Source organism: Zonotrichia albicollis, chromosome 32 (assembly GCF_047830755.1).
Source record: "Zonotrichia albicollis isolate bZonAlb1 chromosome 32, bZonAlb1.hap1, whole genome shotgun sequence".
Taxonomy (NCBI): domain Eukaryota; kingdom Metazoa; phylum Chordata; class Aves; order Passeriformes; family Passerellidae; genus Zonotrichia; species Zonotrichia albicollis.
In genome coordinates, this window is record NC_133850.1 from 2,834,068 (window position 1) to 2,859,022 (window position 24,955).

Consider the following 24,955-nt stretch of genomic DNA (forward strand, 5'->3'; position numbering starts at 1 on the left):
TTCCCTGTCACCTGCAGGATGGGGGGGTGATGATCCCACAGGTGCAGGGCTGCAAATTCAGGGAGTGCTCGACCTCGTGGTTCCTTCTCCTTTCCTTGATCCTCCTCTTCCTCCCACTCCTCCTCTTCCATCCCTCCTCCTCCTCCTCCTTCTCCTACTTCCAACCCTCCTCCCCCAGCAGCAGCCACACCCTCGGTGCTCGCGGCAGGAGTGGGGATGGAGCCGGGACAGGTCGGGATGGGCAGCGCGGGGCTCTTGGCTGCTCCCACCCACTGGGGCCGGGGGGAACCTGGCCCGGGCCAAAGGAGAGGAAAACTGGGCCTTGCTGGGGGCTGCACATCCACACTGGGGCTTGCTGGGGACCCTGCCTGGCCACTGCCAGCCCTTGGGGCTCCTCTTGGGACATCCAGGAGCGGGGGGATGCAGAGAGGGCTGGGGGATGCCAGGAGTGGCATCGCTGGGAGGAACTATGCTATACTGGGGTAACTGGAAACTTACTGGGGCAACTGGGAATGACTGGGAATTACTACAAGCATGCTGAGAGCAACTAGGGTATACTGGGAGTGTCTGTAACCATACTGAGCTGACTGGAACCACACTGGGAACAATGGGGACCATGCTGAGGAGAACTGGGATGACAATGTGGGCAACTGGGAGGGAATGCGGGTGACTGGGTCTGCACTGGTGGCAACTGGGCATGACTGGGACCACGTTGGGAGGGATTAGGATCATCCACATGACTAGGACTGTACTAGGGACAACTGGGTGAAACTGGCTTCACACTGGGAGGAACAGGGAGAAACTGGAACCATGCTGGGGGCAACTGGGATCCTACAGGGATCACAGTGGAAGCAGCTGGGCCCATGCTGGGGCAGACTGGGATCATACTTGCAGCAACTGGGACTGCACTAATGGTGACTGGAAGTAGCTGTGATCAAATGGGATCAGGCTGGAAGCAACTCTGGGCATCTGGGAGTGCTGAGAACATGCTGGCACCAACTGGGTTATACTGGGAGAGACTGAAACGATAGTGGGGGTAAATGGGAGCAACTGGAATCATACTGAGTGATAATGGCAGGAAGTGTGCCTATGTCAAGGTCATACTGGGATCACACTGGGAGTAAGTACAATAGTACTGAGAGTATGTAAGAGTGACTGGGATCCTACTGGAATCATACTGGGGGTAACTGGAAAGGTCCTTGCCATGACTGGAACCATACTGGAGGTGACTGGGAGCAACTAGGACCACACTAGGAGTTATAGTCACTCTGGGCATGACTGGAATAATACTGGGAGGATCTAGAAGACACTGGATGCAACTGGGATCATACTAGGAATGACTGGAACCGTACTGGCAGTGACTATGGGCAATACTGGGACCACCCTGGGAGCTACTGGGATTACAATGGGTGTGAATGGAACCTGACTGGGGGTTACGGAGAGCTACTGGGCCCATGTTGGGAGGAAATTGTGGACACATTGGGAGCAACTGGGATCAACTGGACTGTACTGGAACCATGCTGAGGGGACTGAGCTCACAACTGGCATCATACTGGAAGCAACTAGGACTATACTTTGGGAAAAAAACAAAAACTGGGATCATGCTGGAGGCAACTGGGAATAACTGGAAAAGACTGGGATAATTCTCAGGTAACTAGAGCCTCACTGGGGCAACTTGAAGTGTCTGTAACCATACTAGGGATAACTGGAACCACACTGGGAACAGCAGGGACCATGCTGGGGATGACTGGGACTACTCTACAGAAACTGCAAGTGATTGAATCTACACTGGGGGACACTGGATGTGACAGGGACCATGCTGAGAAGGACTAGGACTATTCTAGGGGCAACTGGGATCATACTTGTAGGAACTAGGAACAACTGGAACTATGCTGGGAGCAACTGGGATCATACTGAGGGTGACTAGAATCATACTGGGATTGACTAGGAGTGGCTGGGGGCAACTGGAATCATGCTGAAAGCTATGGGAGCATGCTGGGGGTGACTGGGATACACTGGGAGAGACAGGGATTTACTGGGATCATACTGGAGGCTACTGGGGTCACTCTGGCATTGACAGGGAGCAACTGGGATCACACTGGGGGCAACTGACATCAGACTGGGAGTGACTGGAATTATACTGGGATTAGAGTGCGTGTCATTGGACCCTGATTGGGGGTTATTGGGAGCTACCAGGCCCATGCTGGGAGCCAACTGGGGACATAATTAGAAGAACTGGGAGCAAGTGGGATAAAAACAGGGGCAAGTAAAACAGGAGATTCACGGAGGTAACTAGAAGTGCCTGGCAATAACTATGAGAAAATTCAGGGTACCTGGGATATACTGGGGCAGTGTCTGACACCATAGAAGTAGTGCCTGGGACCAAAGTGGGAGTGGCTGAGAATGCTCTAGAGGACCTGGGATCATGCTAGGGGCAAGTGTGAGTGACTGGGGCCATGCTGGGAGAGATGGGGAACCATATTGGAATGACTAGGACTATGCTAGGGGCAACTGGGAGAACTGGGAACACACGAGATGAAAGTGGGAGCAAGTGAGATCTTGCTAGGAGCAAATTGCATCGTCATAGGGAATGACTAGGAGTGACCGGGCTCATAGTGGGAATGTTGCGGAAACTGGAAACGGGGGGAGCAACGAGGGGGCTCATAGTGGGAGCAGCCATTTCCGGCACCAGGAACCCCAAACCCCATTCCCAGCTATCCCACCTGCTGGGGTCCTGGCAATCCCAGGGGTCACCCCCTCTCGGGGTCCCCGTTTTGCCCTTCTGGGGCTCTCCTGGGGCTCCCCAGAACCGGTGTCCCCCCGCCGGTGCCGCTGCTCCCGCGCGCTCCCCACGAGGCCCCAGCAGAGCTCAGAGAGCCGGCCGGGAAGCCCAACCCCCCCCCGCCGGGGCTCTGCCACCACCCACACCGGGACCCCCCCAAAACACCTCCCGGGGACCCCCGATGTCCCCCCGAGGGCCATCTGCGGCTCAGCTTTGGAGCCCTGCCAGCTGCAAACATCCCCCCAAAAAACCCCAAACCCAGCTCCCCCTGCCCAGGCACCTGCAGGATGGGGGACGATGGTCCCGGGGCTGCAGCGAGTTCAGGAACTACCAGGGCCATGAGATTCCCCCGTCGTCTCTTCCTCTGTTGCTTCCTGCTGCCACTCCATCTCTTCCTCCCTCCCTCCCCCTCCCCCATTCCCAAACCCCAAACTGTGAGGCAAAAGGGGTGGGGTACAGGGGACACGCACTCCTACGAGGACCCAGTTTGGCCTAAAATCAGCCAAATGGGATTCAAGTTATCCAACGGGGTCTAAAATCCAACCAAATGGGCCTAATATTGCCCAAAGTAGTTTGCACAAAATGGCCCAAAATCACCCTGAATTTCCAAAATGGGCTTAAAATCCACCCTGAAAGTATCTGGTTTTGCCTAAAATGACCCAAATGTGTATAAATCCACCCTAAAATCCACCTGTTTTTTACTAAAATCACCCACATGGACCTAAATTCACCCAAACATGCCTGAAACCAACACAAAAAGGACCTAAAATCACCTTAAAAAGACTTGATTTGACCTAATATTAACTAAAGAAGCCAAAAATCTAACTAAATGGGCCCAAAATCACCAAAACAAGGAACCTAAAATCACCCACACAGGATTAAAATTCACCCAGTATGGGCATAAAATCAGTCAAAGCATTCCAAAATCCACACTAAAATTGCCCAGTTTATCCTAAAATCATCCAAACAGGCCTAAACTCTATACAAATGGTCCTAAAATCATCCCAGGGGATCTAAAATCCACTCTAAAACCCACAAGATTTAGCCTAAAAGTCATTCAAAGAGGCCTAAAGTCCACACTACAAGGCTTGAAATCACTCCAAAGGATCTGCAACTCACCTTAAACCTGCCCAGTTTGGCCTAAAATCACCCAAATGGGCTGAGACTGGGGCCGAGACTGGGATTGGCACCAGGATCAGCTCTGGGATCCGCGCGTTTGGCTGCACCCCTGGGCGGGACTGAGCCGAGACTGGCAGGGGCCAGGGCTCTCAGGAGGGTTTTTGGGGACACTGGGCTCTTCTGAGCTTCAGGGAATTTTGTTGGGAGTTTAGGGGAAATTATTGGGTTTTTTGAAGATAATTGCAGGGTTTTCAGTGAGCTGAGGAACTTTGAGGGGTTTGGATTTGGGGGGATTTTATTGGCGCTTTGCGGGGTTGTTTTCTAGGGGTGTTTGGGAGTTTATTGAAATTTTTTTGGGTTTTGTTAAATTTTAGTGGGGTTTACTATGATTTTGTTGGAGCCTGGAGTTTTTAGTGGTTTTATTAAATTTTAGGGGGGTTGAGGGCATTTTATTAGAATTTGGGGGGCATTTAGTGGGATTCTTTGAGGGTTTGGGTTCATTTGGGAGTTTTTTGGTTTTTGGGGAGATTTTGGTGGGTTTTTGTGGGGCTTTTTGGGTGTTGCCAGGATTTCTTTGGATCTTGGGGGGATTTTGTGGGACTTTTTGTGGTTTTGGAGATTTTTTTGGGGGGATTTTTGGGGTTTAATTGGAGTTTTGTGAGGTTTATTGGGATTTCAAGAGATTGTGTGGGCTTTTACTGAAATTCTAGGGTGTTCTAAGGGGATTTTGTGAGATTTAATTGGGATTTTGTGGGGTTTATTGGGACTTTTGGGGGTTTTAGGAGATTTTGGTGCCTCTAAGCCCTTCCCTGCACCCAGGGACAACCATAAAGCCCCCCAACCCTGAAGCCCCCCCAAACTTCCACTAAAAACAAAATCCTCTAAAAATCCCAATAAATTCTTCAAAAAACCCAGAAAATACCTCAAAATCTCAGTAAAACCCACCAAAATTCAAAAAAACTTCCCAAAATTTCTATAAACCCCCCCAAAACCCCAATACAATCCCCTAAAATCCAAAGCCCCCCAAACCCACAAAACCCCCCAAAACCCAGTAATTCTCTCCAAAAACCACTAATTCCTCCTAAACTCCCGACAAAATCCCCCAAAGCCCAAAAAAGCCCACCCAAAACGCCCAAAAATCTCCACAAAATCCCCCAGACTCATGGGGGCTGTCTTGGATCAAGGGGGCACTGGCTGGAGGAACAGGAGCCACTTCACGGGGCCCTTGAAGCTTTTTGGGGAGGGGGAATGATGGGAGACCTGCATAAAAACGGGGATTGGGAGCCCCTGTTGTGCCCCCTCTGCCCAAAACACCCAGACCCCGGTCCAGGGTGGGCCTGGGACCCCCTGGGACGCCCAAATCTCCCCCAGGATTTCCCAAATCACTCCTCCACGAACCCCAAACCCTTCCAGAGCCCCCTCAAGGTTGGCCCAGGACCACCCTGGACCCCTAACCCCTCCCCAGGTCCTCCATACCCTCAGAAACCCCTGAGACCCCCAGGGGCCCCCTGAGAGCCCCCAGACCCCAATCAGGCCCAGCCCAGGATGTCCCCGGAGACCCCCCCCCCCAAAAGCCTTGCCTCCGACCCCTCCCCAATCCCCTCAGGGATCATCCGCAGATCCCCCAGACCCCTCCCCAAAACCAAGCCAGGACCCCGCAGGGCCCCCAAAACCTCTCACACAACACCCCAGGACCTCCCAGACCCTCCCAAGACCTTCCTACGACCCCTCCCCAAAATCCCCAAGACCCTCCCACGACCCCCCCCCCAAGACCCCATCCACACCCCCCCCCAGATCCCCCCCAATCAATGTCCCAGGACCCCTCAGGATCCCCCCCCCACCAAATACCCCTCCCCACACCCCCAGGACCCTAAGAACCCCCCTAAGAACCTCCCACAATTCCCTCTTAGGACCCCCAGCCCCCCCCACATCTCCTATCCCCCAACTGTTCCGGCCGCCTCAGCAGCTCCAGGATCCCTCGGTCCTCTCCCAGTGCCTCCCGCAGCACCCGCCCGAGCCCGGGACGGCGGCGGCGGAGGAGGAGGAGGAGGAGGAGGGGGGAGGAGGGGGGGGGGGGGGGGGAGGGGGGGGAGGAGGGAGGGAGCGCCCGCTTCAAGCCCGACCCCGGGGTCAGAGGGCTCCACTTCCGGCTCGCCTCTAATTGGCTGGAGCGGCGCGGGGGAGGCGGGCGTTGTGAGGCGAGCCGCACGATGAGTGGTTGGTTTGGGGAGGATCGCGTCGCTATTGGTTGGAAGGGGCCCGCCCCGCTATTGGTTGGAAGGGGCCCGCGCACGCGGCGGACGCGGTCGCGGCAGTGGCAGTCGGTCGTGAAGGGAGAACGGCTGAGGAGGGAGCTGAGGTGGGGTATGAGGGGAATGGAGTCGTCTTAGATGACTTTGGGGGGAAATAGGTGGGGGTTGAGGCGGCTCTGAGGGGAAGTGGGAGGTGTGAGGTTGCTGCGGGACGGATTCGGGGGAAATTGGGCGGGTCTGAGGGATTTTTGCGGGGTCTGAGGGGTAATTAGTGGCATGTCAGGTTGGTCCGGGGGGGAAACTGCAGGGAAAAGACGGGTATTTGAGGTGGGTTGGGAATGCGTTTGGGGGCAGTTGGGGTTGTTTGAGGGGCTTTTGTGGGGTGTGAGGTGGATCTGGGGCGAACGTGAAGGGAATTGAGGCGGTTTGAGGGGGATTTGAGAGGAGTTGGGGGCGTTTGAGGTGGGTGAATTGAGTGGTCCGAGGCTGTTTGGGGGCGCTTTGGGTGGTTTGAGGAGTTTTTGTGGGGTCTGAGGTGGAACTGGGGGGAAATGGAGGGGGAGGGGGGGGCTCTGAGGTGAGTCTGGGCAGGAATGGGGAGATCTGAGGTTGGTTAGGGGGGTCTGAGGTGAGTCTGAGGAGAAATGGGCGATTTTGGAGGGGTGGTTAAGGGAAAATAGGGGGATCTGAGGTCGGTTTGGGGGGAATGAGGGAGTCTGAGGGGCTTGGGGAGGAGCTTGAGAGGGTCTCAAGGGTTCTCAGATGGTTTAGAGGGGTCTGAGGGGGATTCGGAGCATCTGGGGGGTTCTGAGGTGACTCCGGGGGTAATTTGCGGGATATCTCAGGTGGGTCTGGGGTCAATTTTGGGGGGAACTGGGTGGGTCTGTGGGAAATTTGGGGGGGTTTAGGTGGGTCTGGGGGCACCTAAAGGGGGTGCCAGGGGGTGAAGGGATCCCAGATGCCCCCTAAAGCCCTCCTGTCCCCACAGAGGAGTCCTGGCCATGGCAGTGCAGGACCCCCGGCCCAACCACACCATCTACATCAACAACCTGAACGAGAAGATCAAGAAGGATGGTGAGGGGGGCCTGGGGGGGTCTGAGAGTGTCTGTGAGTGTCACCAGGGGCTCGGGCTGTCCCTTGTGTGTCCCCACTGTCACCGTGATGTCCCCATTGCCAGTGTGCTGTCCCCATTGTCACCGTGCTGTCACTCTGTCCCCAGAGCTCAAGAAGTCCCTCTACGCCATTTTCTCGCAGTTTGGGCAGATTTTGGACATTTTGGTGTCTCGCAGTCTCCGCATGCGGGGCCAGGCCTTTGTCATCTTCAAGGAGATGAGCAGCGCCACCAACGCCCTGCGCTCCATGCAGGGCTTCCCCTTCTACGACAAACCCATGGTGAGACAGAGACTGGGGGAAAATTCTGACATTTTGGGAAAAAACTGGAATTCTAGGGAAAAAACACCAAAATGTGACCACAAATATCCCTAAAATCTAACTTATAATCCTTCTGAATTCACCATGAGCACCCCAAAACTTCCTCCTCTATGATACACCCATGGTGAAACAGAAATTCTGTGGAAAAACACTGGAATTTTGGGAAAAAATCCTGGTACTTTGGGAAAAAAACTAAATTTCTGGGAAAAAAACCCAAAATCCTGCTGGAAATCTACCAAAAATCCCCTGGGAACACTCTCAAATCAAACTAGGAATCAAAGCTTTCCCTTCTATGACAAGCCCACAGTGGGACAGAAACTTGATGAAAAGAATCTGACATTCTAGGGAAAAACTGGAATTCTGGGGGAAAAAAATGCCAGAATCTGGCCTCAAGTATTCCCAAAATCCAACCTGTAATCCTCCGAATTCACCCTGACCACCATAAGGCTTCCCCTTCTATGACAAGTGCATGGTGATACCCAAACCTGAGGGAAAATGTTGACATTTTGGGAAAACGTCCTGGAATTCTGGGGAAAATTCTGAATTCCTGGGGGGTAAAATCCCAAAATGCAGCATCAGATATCCCCAAAATTCAACCAGACCACCCCAAAGCTTCCAATTTTATGGCAGGTTTCTGGTGAGAGACAAATTCTGGGGGGAAATGCTCAAATTATGGGAAAAATCCGCAGATTTTGGGGAAAAAAAAGTGAATTCTTGGGGGGGAAAAGTTAAATCCAGCCTCAAATATCCCCAAAATCCCACCAAAAAAACCCAAAAACAACCAAACACCAAATCCCACTAGGAACGCACCAAAATCAAGCCAGGACCTGCCCCAAAGCTTCCTCTTCTACGGCCAAACCCAGTGAGAACCAAATCCTGGGAGAAACCCCAAAATTCCTGGAAACCCCCAAAATCTAGCCAGGAATTCCCAAAGCTTTCGCTTCTATGGCAAACCTGTGGTGAAACCACAAATTCAACCTGGAAGCCCCAAAAATCTGTTGGAAACCCCCAAATCCCTCTTGGAGCTCCTCCAAAATCTCTGAATTTCTCAGAAACTCCCAAATCCCTCCTAAATCTTACTGAATTCCCTCAAAATCCCTCAGAAATTCCTAGATCCCTGCTAGGACTCCTGAAATACTCCCAGATTCCTCTTGGAGCTCCCCCAAGCTCCAAGGAAATGCCATCTGGAAATCCTAAAATACTTTCTGGAACCTTCCCAAATCCCTCACAACCCCTGAAAATCCCTTGGAAAACCCCAAGCCCCCCCCGAAACCTCCTCAAATTCTTCCAAATTCCCTCTTGAAATTCCCTAAAACCCCTCAGAACCCCCCAAAATCCCTCAGAAACTCCCTGAATCCCTCCTTGAATCTCTCCCAAATCCCTCAGGACCCTTGAAAATCCCTCAGAAAACCCCAAAATCCCCCTTGGCGATCCCAAAATGCCTGTACGCACCTCCCAAATTCCTCTGAATTCTCCCAAAATTCCTTCTTGAACTTCCCAAAATTACTCAAAAATGTCCCTGGTTGCTCTTGGAACTCCCCCATATCCTGTCTGGAACCTCCCCAAATCCCGCAGAATTCCTGAAAATCCCATGGAAAACCCCAAAATCCCTCTTGGAACTCACCCAAATCCCCTCTAAATTCCCCCAAATTCCTCTGAAATTTGCAAAACTCTTTCTAGAACTTCCCAGAGTTCCTTGAAAAACCCAAAATCTTTCTTGGAACTCCCCCAAATACTTGAGAAAGTCTCAAATCCCTCAGAAAGCCCCAATTCCTCCCCAGATCCCTCCAAAATCCTCGGGAACATCCCCAAAACCCCCTGGACTGATCCCATATCTTCTGGAACCACCCCAAAATCCCATGGAACAACCCCAAATCCTCCTTGGAACCTCCAAAAATCCCTTGGAAAGCCCCAAATCTGAGCACCCCTGGGAAAACCCCAAAATCCCTCCCAGAGATGCCCCGAATGCTCTGAAATCCCCCAAATGCCCCAATCCTGGGAATGTGCCGTCCCAGCGGATCCAGTACGCCAAGACAGACTCGGACATCATCGCCAAGATGAAGGGAACGTTCGTGGAGCGGGAGCGGGATCGGGACCGGGAGCGCAAACGGGACAAGCGCAAAGCCAAGGGGGGAGAGGCCCCTGGCCCCAAAAAGAGCGGGGCCGGAGCGCAGGGGGCAACGCAGGGGGCAGTGCCCGTGAGTGCCAGGGGATTGTTTGATTGGACTGGGGTCATTCGTGGGATTTGGGGTCGTTTGTGGGATTTGGGGTTATTCGTGGGATTTGGGGTCGTTTGTGGGATTGGGTTGTTCGTGGGATTTGGGGTTATTCGTGGGATTGGGCTCGTTTGTGGGATTTGGGGTCGTTTGTGGGATTGGGCTCATTTGTGGGATTTGGGATTATTTGTGGGATTTGGGGTCGTTTGTGGGATTGGGCTCATTTGTGGGATTTGGGATTATTTGTGGGATTGGGGTCGTTTGTGGGATTTGGGGTTATTCGTGACACTGGGGTCATTCATGGCATTTATGGGATTGTTTTGTGGGCTTTGGGATCATTTATGGGATTGGGCTCATTTGTGGGATTTTGAGATCAGAATCAGGGCACAGAGGGTTGTGCCAGTGGGTGCCAGGAGATTAATAGGATCTTTTATGGGATTTTGGGGTAATTTGTGGATTTTGTGATTGTTGCACAAGGGTCAGTGCCCATGAGTCCCAGGGTATTTATGGGATTATTTTATGGGCTTTGGGGTCATTCATGGGATTTGGGGTCATCTATGGAATTTTGAGATCGGAATCTGGGCGCAGGGCGTGGTGCCAGTGGGTGCTAGGAGATTTACAGGATCATTTATGGGATTTGGGGTCATTTATAGGATTTGGGATTGAGAACGAGGCACAGAAGGCAGTGCTTGTGAGTGCCAGGGGGATTTGGGATGGCTTTAGGGGATTTTGGGATTGTTTTGTGTGATTTGGGATTGTTCCCAGGGCATTTGGGATCACTACAGGGGGTTTGGGATTGTTTAATGAGACTTTGGGATCATTTTGGGGGTGGTTCTGGGGGATTTAGGATCATTCCATTGGATTTTGGGGTGGATTTATGGGATTTGGGATTGGGGCACAAGGGACGGTGCCTGTGAGTGCCAGGAATTTGGGATCGGTTTAGGGGATTTTGGGATCAGTCCTGGGGTATTTGGAGATGTTTGGGTGGGGATTGGGGATCATTCCTGGGGGATTTGGAATCAGTTGATGGGAATTTGGGATCATTTTATGGGATTTTGGGGATTGTTCTTAGGAGATTTGGGATTGTTTAATAGGGTTTTGGGATGGTTCCAGGGGATTTTGGAATCATTCCAGGGGGTTTGGGGGATGATTCTGGGGGATTTTGGGTAATTTGGGATCATTCTGGGGGATTCTGGCATCATTCCAGGGGATTTGGGATTGTTCCTGGGCATTCTGGGAGGGCATTGGGGGATTTGGATGGGTTTTGGGGGGGAATTTAGTTATTTGGGTTCTTTGTGTGCCTTTGGGGTTATTTAGGGTAATTTTGGGGTTATTTGGGGTAATTTTAAAGCTGTTTGGTGTAATTTTGGGATAATTTTGGGGTTTTTCAGGGTAAGTTTGGGATAATTTGGCGTAATTTTTCATAGTTTTGGGAAAATTGGGGGTTTTTGGGGCCCGCGTGTCTGTAGGGTAATTCAGGGATAATTCCGTGTGGGTTTGGCATAATTCTACATTGATTTGAGATTCTCACTGTACTTTTGGCATAACTTTGGGATTCTGTCTGTGCCTTTGGGATGATTTGGGGTGTGTTGGGGTCTCTCCTCAGGGGATGCCGCCACTGGCGCAGCCGCCCCGGATGCTGCCGCACCTGGGGGGACAACCGCCCTACATCCCCCCCCCGGGCATGATTCCAGCCCCAGGAATGGCCCCAAATCCCGGAATTCCCCCGGGAATGGCCCCACAGCCTGGAATGGCGCCAATCCCTACCCCACAGCCCGTGAGTGACCCCAGAACCTGAGTAATTTAGAGGACTTGTGGGATTTTTGGGATGGAATTTGCTGGGATTTTGAGGGAATTGTTGGTGGGGATTTTTTGGGTGGATTTCCTGAGATTTTTGGTAGGATTGAGGGAATTTGGGGGCATTTTTTGGTGGATTTGTGAGGGTTTTGGTGGGATTTTGATGCGGATTTTTTGAATGGATTTGCAGTGGATTTTGTGGCTTTTGGACAATTTTTGTGCAATATTTTAAGGGAATATTTTGGATTTTGAGGGATTTTTTGGGTGGATTTTGTTTAATTTGGGGATTTTGGGTGGGATTTTTGTGCAGATTTTTCTGCATGGATTCTGTGAGATTTTCATGGGGATTTAGTGGTACTTTTTGAAGATTTTTACCGTGAGATTTAGGGGGATTTTTGGTGTGATTTTTGTGGGATTTTTGAGGGATTTCTGTGGGCTTTGGTGCATTTTTTGTAAGGATTTTTGGCATAACTTATGTGGTCTTTTGGGTGGAATTTTGGTCAGATTTGGAGAGATTTTTGGGGGGATTATTTAGAGAGATTTTTGGGGAGTTTTGGTGGAATATTGCACAGATTTTTATGGGGGTTTTTCCAGGATTTTGGTGGATTTTTGGGCAGGTTTTTTTTAGTGTGTACACAGTGTGACTTTGGGTAGATTTTGGGCCTGATTTGGGGCAGATTTGGTGCTGATTTTGGGGTTTTTCTCTCATTCCCCACAGCTGTCGGAAAACCCCCCGAACCACATCCTGTTCCTGACCAACCTCCCTGAGGAGACCAATGAGCTGATGCTCTCCATGCTCTTCAACCAGTGAGACCTCGGGCAATTCCGGGAATTCTGGGCAGGGATTGGGGAATTGGGGTTTTCTGGGGCTTGGAGAGGGTGGAGAGAGGTGAGGTGGCCTTTGGGCTGGATTTTTTTTTTTTTTTTTTTGGCAAATATCAGGATTTGGGGGAGGGGGGGAAGTTCTGGATTTTTTGAGTAGGAATTTCTGGGTTTTTGGAGGAATGCTTCCAGACTTTTTTGAGGAATGTTTTTTGTTTTTTTAGGGGAGTTGGATTTTTGGGTTTATTTGGGAACGGCTCTGGAGTTTTTGGGGGAAGTTTCACGATTTTTGGGAATGCTTCAGGATTTTTTTTTGGAGAAACTTTCTGGGCTGGGGGGACAGGTTTATCAGTTTTGGGGGGAACATTTCTGTTTTTTCTTAAGAAAGTTTCTAGATTCTGAGGAATGTTTCCAGATTTTTGGGGGAACATTTGTGTATTTTGGGAGGAAGTTGATTTTTGGGGAGTATTTCAGGATTTTCTGCAGGGAAAGCTTCTGGCTTTTTGCGGGGACAGTTATGGATTTTTTGTGGAAAAGATCCTCAATTTTAGAGTTTATTGGGGTTTTTGGGGGGATGTTTCTGGACTTTTTGAGGAGCATTTCTCAATTTTTGGGGGAAATGTTTCTAGATGTTTTGGGGGACACTCCTGGATTTTTTTGGGGAACACCTCTGGATTTTTGGCAATCTTTCTGGATTTTTTCAAGGAGGCTTTGGTGGGGGGGAATGTTTCTGGACTTTTAGGGAGGTTGGATTTTGGAGGTTTTGAACAATTTGGGAGGGTTTTTGTGAGATCTTGGAGGTATTTTTCTGGACGTGGTGGAATTTTTTGGGATCTTGTGGGGTATTTCTGGATTTTGGGGAGTGTTGGGTTTTTGGAGTTTTGGGGATTTTGAGAATGTTTAAGTGGGATTTAGAGTTGGATTTTTGATTGATGGAATGTTGGATTTTTGGAAATGTTTTGGAATCTTTGGGTTTGTTGGATTTTTGGGGAGTTGAACATTGAAAGATTTTCAGAGCATTTCTCTGGAATTTTGGGGAAATCCTGCAGGACTTTTGGGGTTCTTGGGGATATTTTGGGATTTTGACGGACATTCTGAGATTCGCAAGCCATTTTGAGAGCATTTCAGTCAGATTTTGGGGGTAATTTCCCAATACTGAGAGTTTTCCCAAACTCGGGCTCTCCCCTTTGGATTTCTCAGGGATTTCACCAAATTCTCAGCTCCTCCTGACCCCAACCCCCCATCCCAAATTCCCAGGCACTGGGAATCCGGGAGCTCCCTTGGGGGCATTTGGTGGCATTCCTGGAATTTGAGATTTTTATGGGTATTTTGAGAGGAGTCATGTGGGGGCTGCGTTGGATTTTTGGGGGAATGTTTCTGGAATTTTTGGAGGGAGATGTTTCCAGACGTTAGGGAATGTTTGTGGAGTTGGATTTCTGGGGTTTTGGGGAGCATTGCAGGATATTTTTGGGGACGTTTCTGGATATTTGGTGCAGTTGGATTTCTGGATCTTTTGAGGGGGAAAAGTCTGGAATTTGGGGGGAAATTCTGGATATTAGGGGAACATTTGTGGACTTTTATGGGGAGTTGGATTTCTGGAACTTTTTTTGCAGTGTTTCTGGATTTTGGGGGGGGTTTAGCCAGATCTTCTTGGAAATGTTTCCAAATTTTTTGAGGGAAATGCTTCTGGATTTTGGGGGGAAATTTTTAGGTTCTCAGGTTTTTTGGGGAATATTTCTGAGTTTTTGAGAGAAGTTTCTGGATTTTTTGGGGAACATGGCTGGATATTTGGGAATGGTGCTGGATTTCTAAGAGACGCTGTTTCAGGGGTTTTTGGGGGGGATGCTTCTGGATTTTTGGATTTTGTTCTTCTCCATTTCTGGATTTTGTTGGGGAACATTTCTGAATTTTTGGGGAACCATTTCTGGAATATTTTTGGGGAACATTGTCAGATTTTTTGGGGAACGGTCCCAGCTTTCTGGGAGAACGGTCACAGGTTTTTTCAGGCTCTCCTGACCCCACTCCCCATCGCAGGTTCCCAGGGTTCAAGGAGGTGCGCCTGGTGCCCGGGCGCCACGACATCGCCTTCGTGGAGTTCGACACAGAGGTGCAGGCGGGCGCTGCCCGTGAGGCCCTGCAGGGCTTCAAGATCACCCAGAGCAACGCCATGAAGATCTCTTTTGCCAAAAAGTGATCCAAAACACCCCAAACCCCACCAAAATACCCCTAACCCCCCCCAAAAAGGGCCTGAAATACCCCAAGATCCAAAAAAGCGCCTCAAAACCTCCCCTAAATACCCAAAACCTACCCCAAAACACCCCAAAATCCCATAGAAACACCTTAAAATCCTTCCAAGCCACCCCAAAATCCCATAGAAACACCCTAAAATCTCTCAAAACCACCCCAGGACACCCTAAATCCCATAAAACTGCTCCCAAATCCCAGAAAAATACTCCAAAATCCCAGAAAACTGCCCCAGAAAAAGTTCTGGCCCTGCTTCAAACCCCACACACACCCCCACTCCCCCAGGTAAGTTCAGCTTGGCCCAAATCTTCATTTTTTTAACCCAAATCCTCCTTTTTCCCACCTCAAATTATTTTTTTTTCCAGCCCAAATCCTTTGTGGGTCCCCAAATCCCTTTACCCATCCCAAAATCTCCGTTTTCCACCTCAATTCCCCACCTCAAATCCTGGTTTTTTTTACCTCAAATCAGTTGTGCATCCCAAATCTCCTTTATCTACCCCAGATAACCCTTTTCCACCCCAAATCCTTCTCTGCCCACCTGAAATCCCCTTTTCCCACACAAAATCTCCTTTTTTAACTCCAAATGCTCTTTTCCCACCCCAAGTGCTTCCCAGCCCACCCTAAATCCTCTTTTTCCACCAAAAATCTTTCCCCATCCTAAATGCCTCAATTCCCACCTCAATCCCCCTTTTCTCCTCCCCACCCTAAATCCCCCTTCCCCCACCCAAAATTCCTTTTTTACCCCAAAATCTCCTTTTTTCATCTTAAATCCTTCTTTTCCCACCCCAAATCCCCTTTTTCCATCCCAAAATCCTTTTCCATCCCAATATTTCCTTTTCCCACCCAAATCTCCTTTTTTCCATCCCAAATCCTTTTTTGTGCATCCCAAATCCTCCTCTCACCCCAAAATCTCCTTTATCCATCTTAAATACTCTTCTTTCCTCCCTACATCTTCTCACCCCAAATCCTTCTTCTTTCACCCCTAATGCCCTTCTTCCACCCTGGATCCCCACCCCAAATTCACTTTCTCCACCCCCCAGGGGCTTTTCGGGTTCCCAAGGAGTTTTTGGGGTTTTTCCCAGCATTGTACCCAGGGTCTCTCTGCAGACATTGCACCTGGAGCTGCCCCCACCCCAGATAAGCCCAAATCCCCTTTTCCCACTCCCCCACACGTTTCTGGGATTCCCAAGGGGGTTTTGGGGTCTTTCCCAGCATTGTACCCAGAGTCTCTCTGCAGACATTGCACCTGGAGCCTTCCAAAATAAACCCCACTGTGCCCCCCAGGGCTGGAGTGGTTTTGGGGGGATGATGGGGGGGGTGACCCCCGGGACTTCGGGGACTGGGGGGATTTGATCCTGAAATTTGGGGGTTGGGGTGTTTGACACCCCAGGGTTCGGGGTTTGGGGGTATTTGACCAGGATTTGGGATTTTGGGGGGCTTTGACCCCAGGATTTGGGGATTAGGGGATTGGACCCCAGATTTTGGGGATGAGGAGGGTTGGATACCCCACATATTTCAAACCCCAGGAGTTGGGGATTGGGGGTTTTAAGCCCAAATTTTGGAGATTGAGGGTGTCTGGGACCTTAGGGTTTGGAGATATTTGACCCCAAACTTTGGGAATTGGAGATGGTGGATACTCCAGATGTTTTAAACCCCAGGATTTGGGGCTATGGGGATTCAACCCAAACATTTGGGAATTGGGGAGTGTTTGACACCCTGGGATTTGGGGGTTTGATTCTAAAATTTAGGTTTCAGGGTGGAGGGGGGAGGTTGACATCCCAGAATTTGGGTTTAGGGATGTTTGACCTCCCTCCCCAGTGTTGGAACCCCCAGGATCTGGGCTCACGGGCTTGACCCCAGGATTTGGCATATTTGACCACAGGATTTGGGGTAATTGACCCCCTCAGGTTTGTGGTCAGGGTTGAGATCGGAGCCATTCCCTGGAAACAGCGGCGGGATCAGGAAGGGGAGACACCTCAACCCAATAATGGTCCCCGACCCCGGGGAGAGACCTCGTCCCAATCCCGGAATGGACCCATCCCCACAATCCCGGACCCCTCCCCATTCCTAGACCCTGTCCCTCTTATGGATGCCTTCCCCACTCCTAGACCCCTCCCCAGTTCCAGATCATTGTGTTAACTGATCTCGGAGTGCAAAACACAACATGGAAAGGGGATTGCAGTATCAATCAAAACAAATGCACCTTTATAGAATGACCACAGCAAATGCGTGGAAGGAATTAGGGAGGGGAAAAGAATAGAAAAGAGGGAGAGAAAGAGAGAGGGAGTATATCTACCAAATGTGGAGAGACAGAGTCCTCGTAGTCCAGCCAACGGAGTTTGCCTAGTCATGTTGGCAACATCTCAAAGTCCCGGTTAACTCAAGGTTCTATTATAGTCCATTGCTGAGGGGGGAAACAGATCTCGAAATGGCTGAGGGGGAAGAGATACAATCAAGAAGTCTATTGAAATCACTGAGGGGGGGAAAAAGGTATTGAAGACAGGTACAGACAGTCACGTTCTCAGCAGGATAAGTCAGTATCAGCAGTGAGTGGGACCCACTGTTTCAGGACTGCTTTCTATGGGAAACCAATCTATGTCCAGTGAACACATCTTCAGGCAACACTTAGCAGGCATCCTGCTTCAGTCAGGCCAGCACCCCTGCATCAGAATTACGGGGGTCTCAGTCCTTGGCAGGGGGGCTTCAATCTCTGTCCCTCATGGTGGTAGTGGAGCAGATGAAGGATTTTCCATGGTGGTTCTACCAAAGTTGCCCCAGCAAGTTCATCTGTCCAAGATGTGGGAAAATTCCTGGCCTGTTATCGCGAAGCAGGTGCAGTCATATAGGGCGTGTTGCCCCTTGGCAGGCCCTGCTAGAAGCAGTCACTGTAGACACAGCTGTGAACAATCACTTGTCAGGCCAGAATTCTGCTCAGGGGCCTCAGGATTTTTGGTGTTCATCCACGTCAAGCAGGCCAGAATTCCGATCAGGATCCTCAGGGTCCTGATGTCTGTCCTGGGGATGGATGGTCGTGAGGTAAATGAGGGGAACTTGAGATCATCTCTCATACCAGCCGGTGACTCACGACAGTCCTCCATAGGTCTTCATCAGCAGGGTTCCATAGCATAGTTGCAAAGTCTACAGGGCTTGTTGAGCATTGGTAGCATATCCCAGAAAACCGAGACAGAATGTAGAGAGAGAGAGAAAAGAAGGAAAAGAAAAGATAGAAAAAGGGGAAAAGGAAAACAATGAACAAATATAATTAATATTAATTAAAACAATATTATTTTCAATTTCTTCAAACGATCCAAACAAATCACAAATAATCAAAGGCATTAAAGCAATAAACAAATACAGTAAGTATTAATTTAAAATAATTTTTCAAAACAAATCACCAAAAATCAAAAGTAATTTTCACAAAATCACAAAAGAAAATTGAGGATTATTTCAAAACACATACTCTAATTTATAATCACCTTGTGTGAACAGTCTTGGGGATGTCCACAGTGAAGAGGACATCAGCCAAGTTGTGTGCATTAATTATAATCTTCAATTTTGTTAACCATTTCATCATTCTCCAATTCATAATGAATAAGATTGCTGATAAAATAAAACCAATCAGAACTAGAATCTAAAGCATAATGATGGGATGATACATATTGTTCAGAACACTTGTGGCAGTAGGTGACCATGTGAAAAGAGTGTCTCACCACCTGTGTTCGGCCTCTTTTCTTACTCTCTCTATGGCACGGTGTATTTCTTTCACTTTGTGATGAACAGTTACCAGGGCTTTCTGTGCATTCTTCTTGATCTTCTCTAATATTTTTATTAAGTCCTGGTGAAGCAACAATTGCTTTACCAAAGTAATGTTCATCCCAATGGGAGTAGGTAATAATTTGTGAATTGGTGTTTAATTGGATTGTAAAAGGTAATGAGAGGTAACTGGAGCTTCATAAGAAGAATCACATCTTGCAGTTTTGGTAAAGTTACAAGCACAAAAATTGGAATTATTTTTAGTATCCACTACTACATTTTCTATAAATACAATATCACAAGCAGTTCTAAAGCATGCACACCCATTGCCTATGTGTTTAAGGACTGTTTCAGAAGTCTTGTTAGGATGAATTTAAAAATGACATTTTGCTCTGTGTCCAAACAAATGTCTTGAGCTATAATTGCATTGCTTTCACAGATGAACGCGTGTTGTTCTTGGACAATACAAGGTTCCAAATTACCAGTTTGCCATTTTTTACCAATTTGAAAGGCCCATTATCTATGTTCAGAAGGATAGAAAATAGCTCCATCATGATTCAGCCCTAATGCATTTGTAGGAAATCTCAAATGCACTGAGGCATTGCATATAGTTAACACAAGAGCTATGGCTGTGTTTGTAGTGGGGTCATAAGTAAAATTCACCAAGTTCCACCAGGACTGGAATTCTCTTTCAATATCAATGGTGCTGTCCCAAATTATTTTCTGAATTTTAGTAGGAAAATTCCTTCTTCACCTTCTCTTATCATTGAGGCAGCAAATGACTGCATCCACAGTTGTGCCTGGATACAGCTGAGAACCAAAGAAAGGTTGTTGTGTGTAGCACTGAGCGCATAAATTACCAATTTGTGATCGTTTACATTTACCTTCTCCCAATTTCGTAATATGTTTGATAACAACCAGTGCAGTCATCCTTATTGGCTTTGGAAATGCAGCAGTGGTTGTTATAATTTAGTCAAATCCCTATTTGTGGCAGCCAATTTATTCATTAATACTTCTGAATCAATGCTATTTAGAGTTCCCAAACCTGTTCCTGCAACACCAGTTATGTCTCTTAGCATCCATTTTTTAAAAGAGCTCCCTTTTCACAGCCAGATCATCCAACCCTCAAAGGAAGTCTGCAATAAAGGCAAACAGACCGGCTGAATTTCTGAGACATTGTTTTGCATCAGCAATTTGACTTGTTTAAGAGACCATGCTGGATTGAATATTTGTTGTTGTCCAGTTTTTCTGATTATATATGGTCCAATTTCAAAAATTCTCAGACTAAGCATAATTGGTGGTTGGGAGGGAGTGGTGGTAGTAGAAGGTTGGGTCATAACATTTATTATAAACTTAAGAGAAAGGCCTTTAGTATTTTTAGACCAGAGACAAACTACTGTGGTTTGTGTTAATGTAAAATTGTGCCAACAGTCTTGTACACTGGGTGCATACAAACTTGTTCACACTTATTTGTCTGATCTGTCAAAACACTGATTGAGATTGCTTTGCTATAAGTAGTCCTGCAAATCATTCAGCTAATTTCTTCTCCCAGTACCCCTTGAAGCTGCCAGGATTTTTGTTTTTCCCATTCCTGCTAAGTGAACAAAAGCCTGGGACCAAGGCCATTCGGTAACACACTGACTAAGGGGACTCTCAGTCCCTTCTACCAATTGGGGTATAGCCATTGCACTTAATGTGGGCTTCGTAGTCTCAGTCCCTTCTACCCATTGGTGCGTAACTACGGTACTCAGTGTGGGCTTCATGCTCTCAGTCCCTTCTATCTGCTGAGATGTAAATACAGTACTCAGTGTGGGTTTTGTTATAGCACCTATCCTAAATTTATGAACTAAGTCTTTTCAACTTAACTGGTCGGTCAAGTTATTTTGCAGGTGGCATGTCACATAAGTCGGTTTACCTAAAGTAAAATTATGACAGCAATCAATTGGTTCATTTTTACAATCCTTTGTACTTGCAACATTGTTTCTTTTGGGACCTAGAGTGTAATGCCCAACGTACTCCTGGCAGCAGCACAGAGTAAGGGGAATTTGTTTGGCACACTCCCACTTGTTTGTATGACACAGTCTCGCTGAAGGGATATCCAGATCATTTTTCCCACCTGCTTCCATAAAATTTCCGACAACTGTAATGGAGGTGGCTTTCTCATGGAGAGATCTTTCCACTTTTCTGCATGCTGCCACAATCATTTCATCAGTTGTTCCAGTTAGGGTTCTAGTCCAGTCCTTCTGATCCCATCCCTGCTCACTTGGATGATATACCTCGGAGTCATGCAGCACTACAGGCTCTAGGTTTGGGTGGCCACCCTTGGGATACGCTCCTAGAACATTAGTGTGATGGAGGGTAGCTTCAGATCATGACCATTCAGCAGGATTCTGTGCATGGAATTGTGGTAGGATGCAGAAAAGTATCACCAGTGTTATCATGGTTCAGATGATTCTCATGTCCCTCGGGGTTCTTCTGTAAAAGTAAAAACAACAGAAATCCTTCCACTGAGGGGCAGAAAAGACTTAAAATGATAGGATTATCCAGCATGTATTTATCCGATGCTCTTTCCCTAGAGCATCAGAGGCTACCCATGCATATTTATTCAGAGGGGTTTTCAGCACTAGTGGTACTTCCCCTACAGTAGGGAGGTCCACCAGAACAGGTTGTCCAGGGTAATGTGCTGGATTTTTTGAATTGTCAGGTCCCCGTAGTGAGTAAATGATGCTTGGAGCTGTTGGGCAAAAGGCAGTGATTTTGGGATATCCATTCACCCCCCCCCCCATCTACTGTTCACTCCTTTAGCAGCTTCCCATAACTGAATTTCCCAATTTCCCTCCTGTGGCTTCAGAAGTCGTTTCAAAAGACCATTGGTCCTTTCCATTAGCTTGAGGGTAGTAAGGGGTGTGGAAAGTCCACTTAATTCCTTCACCTTTTGCCCAGTGCTGTACACCTCTAGCAGTGAAGTGGGACCTGTTGTCAGATTAAATTTCCTGTGGCTTTGAGAAAGTTCCAAACCACCCTTGCAAAGCTTTAACCGTATTATCACCTGTGGCCCTTTTAAAAGCATCAGCTTGAACCAACCCAGATACAATTTCTACTCCTGCCAGCACAAAGTGTTTACCTCCTGACTTCTTAAAGGGACTGATATAGTCTGCCTGCCACGCGTCCCAAAAGCCTTTACCCTTTCTTAAATGCAGAGGGTCATCTTCAAAAGGATGTTTTACACATTTCCCTGGTAACCAGCCAACCACGAGCATGAGCTTCTTTGTACAAATCCCTGTGCTTTTTACATGCAGCCATTCTAATAGTTGATCCCAGTCCTCAGTAATTTGTTCCTTATCCAGGGGGCTGAGTCTTGCCAGTTCATCAGCTCTATTATTCCACTCTCCTGCTGGATTTCCATCTGTTTGGTGAGAAGCTACCCAACCAACAGCAAAATTTCCTTGACTTGCAAAATCTAAAATTTCTTCCACTTTTCCTTTTGCCACACTAGAATTCCTAACTTCCCAATCATTTTGCTGCCAGAAAGGAAGCCACTCGGTACAACCTTTGTACACTGCATAAGAGTCGGTGTAAATGCAGACAAGAGAAATGTTCTGTGCCTCATGTCGGAAAACACTCCAAACAGCTATGAGTTCCCCAGCTGGAGGGCTGCCTTCCCCTTCGGTAATGATTCTTTCACCAGATGAAATCTGTAAGGCAGCTGCACTATATCTCCATACCTTCCCTTCCCGTTTTGCAGAGACATCTGTGAACCAAGAACTTGCTGCTAGTTCGGGAGAAAGGAAGGGCAGCTTTGATTACAAAGGCAGGTTTATCTTAGTTTCTAGCCAGGCTCTCAGTGCCTTGGATTGCTAGATTTTTAGCAGCATCTTCTGTTATTGAGACGGTATTACAGTAGGCTTCCATCTGAGCATACCATTTTATAACTGAGGCCCTTTGGGCTACCCCATCAGGTGGGGGGAGGTCCCATTAGTGGCAATTTTGATAACTTTGAAAGGGTCTCTTAAAACAATAGGCCGTTGTCGTGCAATTTTTTCCACTTCTAGGAGAGCTAAGCTAACCACAAACAACCCCTTTCCCCAGGTAGTGTATCTTTTCTCAGCATCTTTGAAACCACTGGAACAAAAACCAAGAGGCCCCGTCAGACCCTCGGGACCCCATTGGCAAATGTGTATTGATAGCTCTGAGGAGGCAAATCCCCATTCCACTTGAAAGGGATCTGTGGGATGGATAGGGCCTAGTGCTTGGTGAGCTGTTGCCTCAAAAATCAGTAATTGCAATGCTTCTTCCTGAGAAGGAGTCCAATCCAGTTTCATCCTTTTCCTCAGCAAGTCATAAAGCAGCCTAGCAATTATTGAGAAATCTGGGATGTGTTTTCTCCAGAGCACTAATAGTCATAGAGCTTGCTGGAAGTCTTTCCTCCATTCAGAAATTTGAGTCTGATCTAAAGAGGTTAGGGTATCAGTGGAATACATGTCATACTTCCTTTCCACCAAATTCCCAAAAACTTCACTTCTTGAGAAGGCTTCTGAATTTTCTCTGGGGGCATCTGCAAATCAATACTTTCTAAGTGAGAGATTATTTTCTGCTGCTGTTCCCTTACTACCTCTATTTCAACCCCCCATCCCCACCTGCCCTCGCCCAGAATGTTATCAATGATTATCAGCTACAGGACCAGGTTCGGGTATATTTTCTAATTCCCAGGATAAAGCATGGTGGGCTAAAGTGGGGGAGTGTTTGTAGCCTTGGGGAAGCCTAGTGAAAGTGTATTGCTGTCCTTTCCCATGTGAAGGCAAAATGGTCCATATCTTCTGGCTGTATAGGTATCATAAAGAAGATATCTTTGACATCCATAGTTGCCATTGCCATGATTGAGTGAGCCTTTTCTTGAATTGGTGTTATTAATTCAGCTAAGTTTGGGACCGCTGCTGTAAGAGTGTCTGTGTTGGCATTAAGCCTGCGAAAATCTATTGTTAGTCTCCACTTTCCATTGGCTTTTCAGACTGGCCATACCGGTGAATTAAAAGGAGAATGTGTGTGAATTATTACCCCTTGGTTTCTCAAGTCCTGTAGAACAGCTTTGATACCTTCTCTGGCACCAGAAGGTAGAGGGTATTGTTTTACATTAGTTGTTTTATTATAGGGTAGGGAGGGTGCAGTTTGAAGCAGCCTAATGTTAAGTGGCAGTGTGCCAAAAGACCGCAGAAATCCCTCAGAGTCTTCCCAATGCCTCCCAGCAAGGACATCCATTCCTAATCAATTATTTGCAGTGTTCCCAATTACCATTTTGACGACTAGTTGATGCTCATCTCCAGGGAGCGTCAGTTTGACTAAGGCAACATTCATAGATTCTATCGTTCCCAGAGCATTAGGAACACAGCATTGTCTCTTAGTTGGAACAATTCCACACCTCTGGGTATCCTTTTTTGTTAGTGGAGAGATTTGATCCCCAGTGTCAATCAAAAAGGTTACTAGTACTCTTTTGGGGCCCATGATAGCTGTGATTAATTTATTTCCTGATTTATTTTAATGAACAGTCTTAAATAAATTCAAGCTCTGCCCCTTTGCCCACCTGTAAGCGCCAGAGAGATTTTTTTCCCGAAAACTCTTGGTTTTGGTTCACTGCCTGTGTTCTGTGGGAGAGGCTGGGAGAGAGTTAGTTTTGGTTCCTGAGAAGGGAGGGGTGCACTGGGTTGAGTCGATGAATTAGGTGCTAATTATTTATTATTTTCTGCAATTTATCAAGGGGCAAACCATCCATCACCTCTTTGGGGACCTCCTTTTTAATTCCCAACAACTACCAATGGTGGAGGTTAGAGATCTGTTTTCCCTTCTCTATATTTTCACTGTAAGGAGCCCCAATAAACCAAACACCTTTTGTTTTTTCTGATTTCTCCTCTGGAGTTTTTATAGGTCCAATAAATAATTGTCTACAATAACTAATCAGATCTACTGCAATTTCACCCCATGTCCAAACTTTACGGCTACTGGCAGGTGAATCAGATTGAGAAACTGAAGGCTGTGAGGGGGAAGAGTATGGAGTGAAGCCAGGCTCAGTAGATCCGCTTTGGTCAGTGGAGTTCCTGAGGAATCTATCTAGTCTTTCTACAGGATTCAAAGCCATTATGGTTTTGTGTAGAGTCACTGCTGTAGGTTCAAGCATTTCTGGAAGCCCACGAATTTAAGGGGTCATTAGTTCTGGCTTCACAGGTGGTTGCATTGGGGATTCAAAACCAGGATGTAATTTCTTTTCATGAATCATTTGCAGGCGGCTTTGTGGACACTTTCAAAGAGCTGGTCAGGGTGCCAACGATTGCCGGGGGGGTCACCCTTTTCCAAGGGATTCATTCTCCTGGCCCAGAAAGATGCTCCCTGTGTCAGGGACCATGCGTCACGCTTATCTCCTTATCTCCTGTTGTTAAGAAGGCTCCATGTCCCCAGTACCCACTAGCCTCCTGTTCAGCTAAATCAATTTGATCTCCCCAACTGAGGGACACTCGGAAGACATATTCTGTCTCCAATTCTTGTGGGAG

General features: G+C 47.9%; 2 protein-coding genes across 2 annotated transcripts in view; one reads left to right on the forward strand and one right to left on the reverse strand.

The window, feature by feature from the left end:
• The window catches only part of LOC106630119 (uncharacterized), a 148,927-nt gene that overhangs the window by 14,861 nt on the left and 109,111 nt on the right, over positions 1 to 24,955 (reverse strand). The window contains 1 exon segment of the mRNA XM_074530158.1: positions 21,349 to 21,361. Within this exon segment, the coding sequence (XP_074386259.1) occupies positions 21,349 to 21,361 (13 nt within the window).
• SNRPA (small nuclear ribonucleoprotein polypeptide A) lies at positions 6,115 to 15,946 on the forward strand. The gene is made up of 7 exons (XM_005496623.3): positions 6,115 to 6,260; positions 7,142 to 7,227; positions 7,373 to 7,545; positions 9,600 to 9,782; positions 11,407 to 11,577; positions 12,316 to 12,404; positions 14,454 to 15,946. The coding sequence occupies exons 2-7, from the start codon at positions 7,155 to 7,157 to the stop codon at positions 14,611 to 14,613; spliced, it is 849 nt and encodes a 282-aa protein (XP_005496680.1). The 5' UTR covers positions 6,115 to 6,260; positions 7,142 to 7,154; the 3' UTR covers positions 14,614 to 15,946.

Coding starts and splice junctions, on each gene's coding strand:
- SNRPA (XM_005496623.3), top strand. CDS start 7,155: ATGGCAGTGCAGGACCCCCGGCCCAACCACACCATCTACATCAACAAC. Junction 11,578..12,315: donor CAATCCCTACCCCACAGCCC/GTGAGTGACCCC, acceptor CATTCCCCACAG/CTGTCGGAAAACCCCCCGAA. Junction 12,405..14,453: donor CTCTCCATGCTCTTCAACCA/GTGAGACCTCGG, acceptor TCCCCATCGCAG/GTTCCCAGGGTTCAAGGAGG.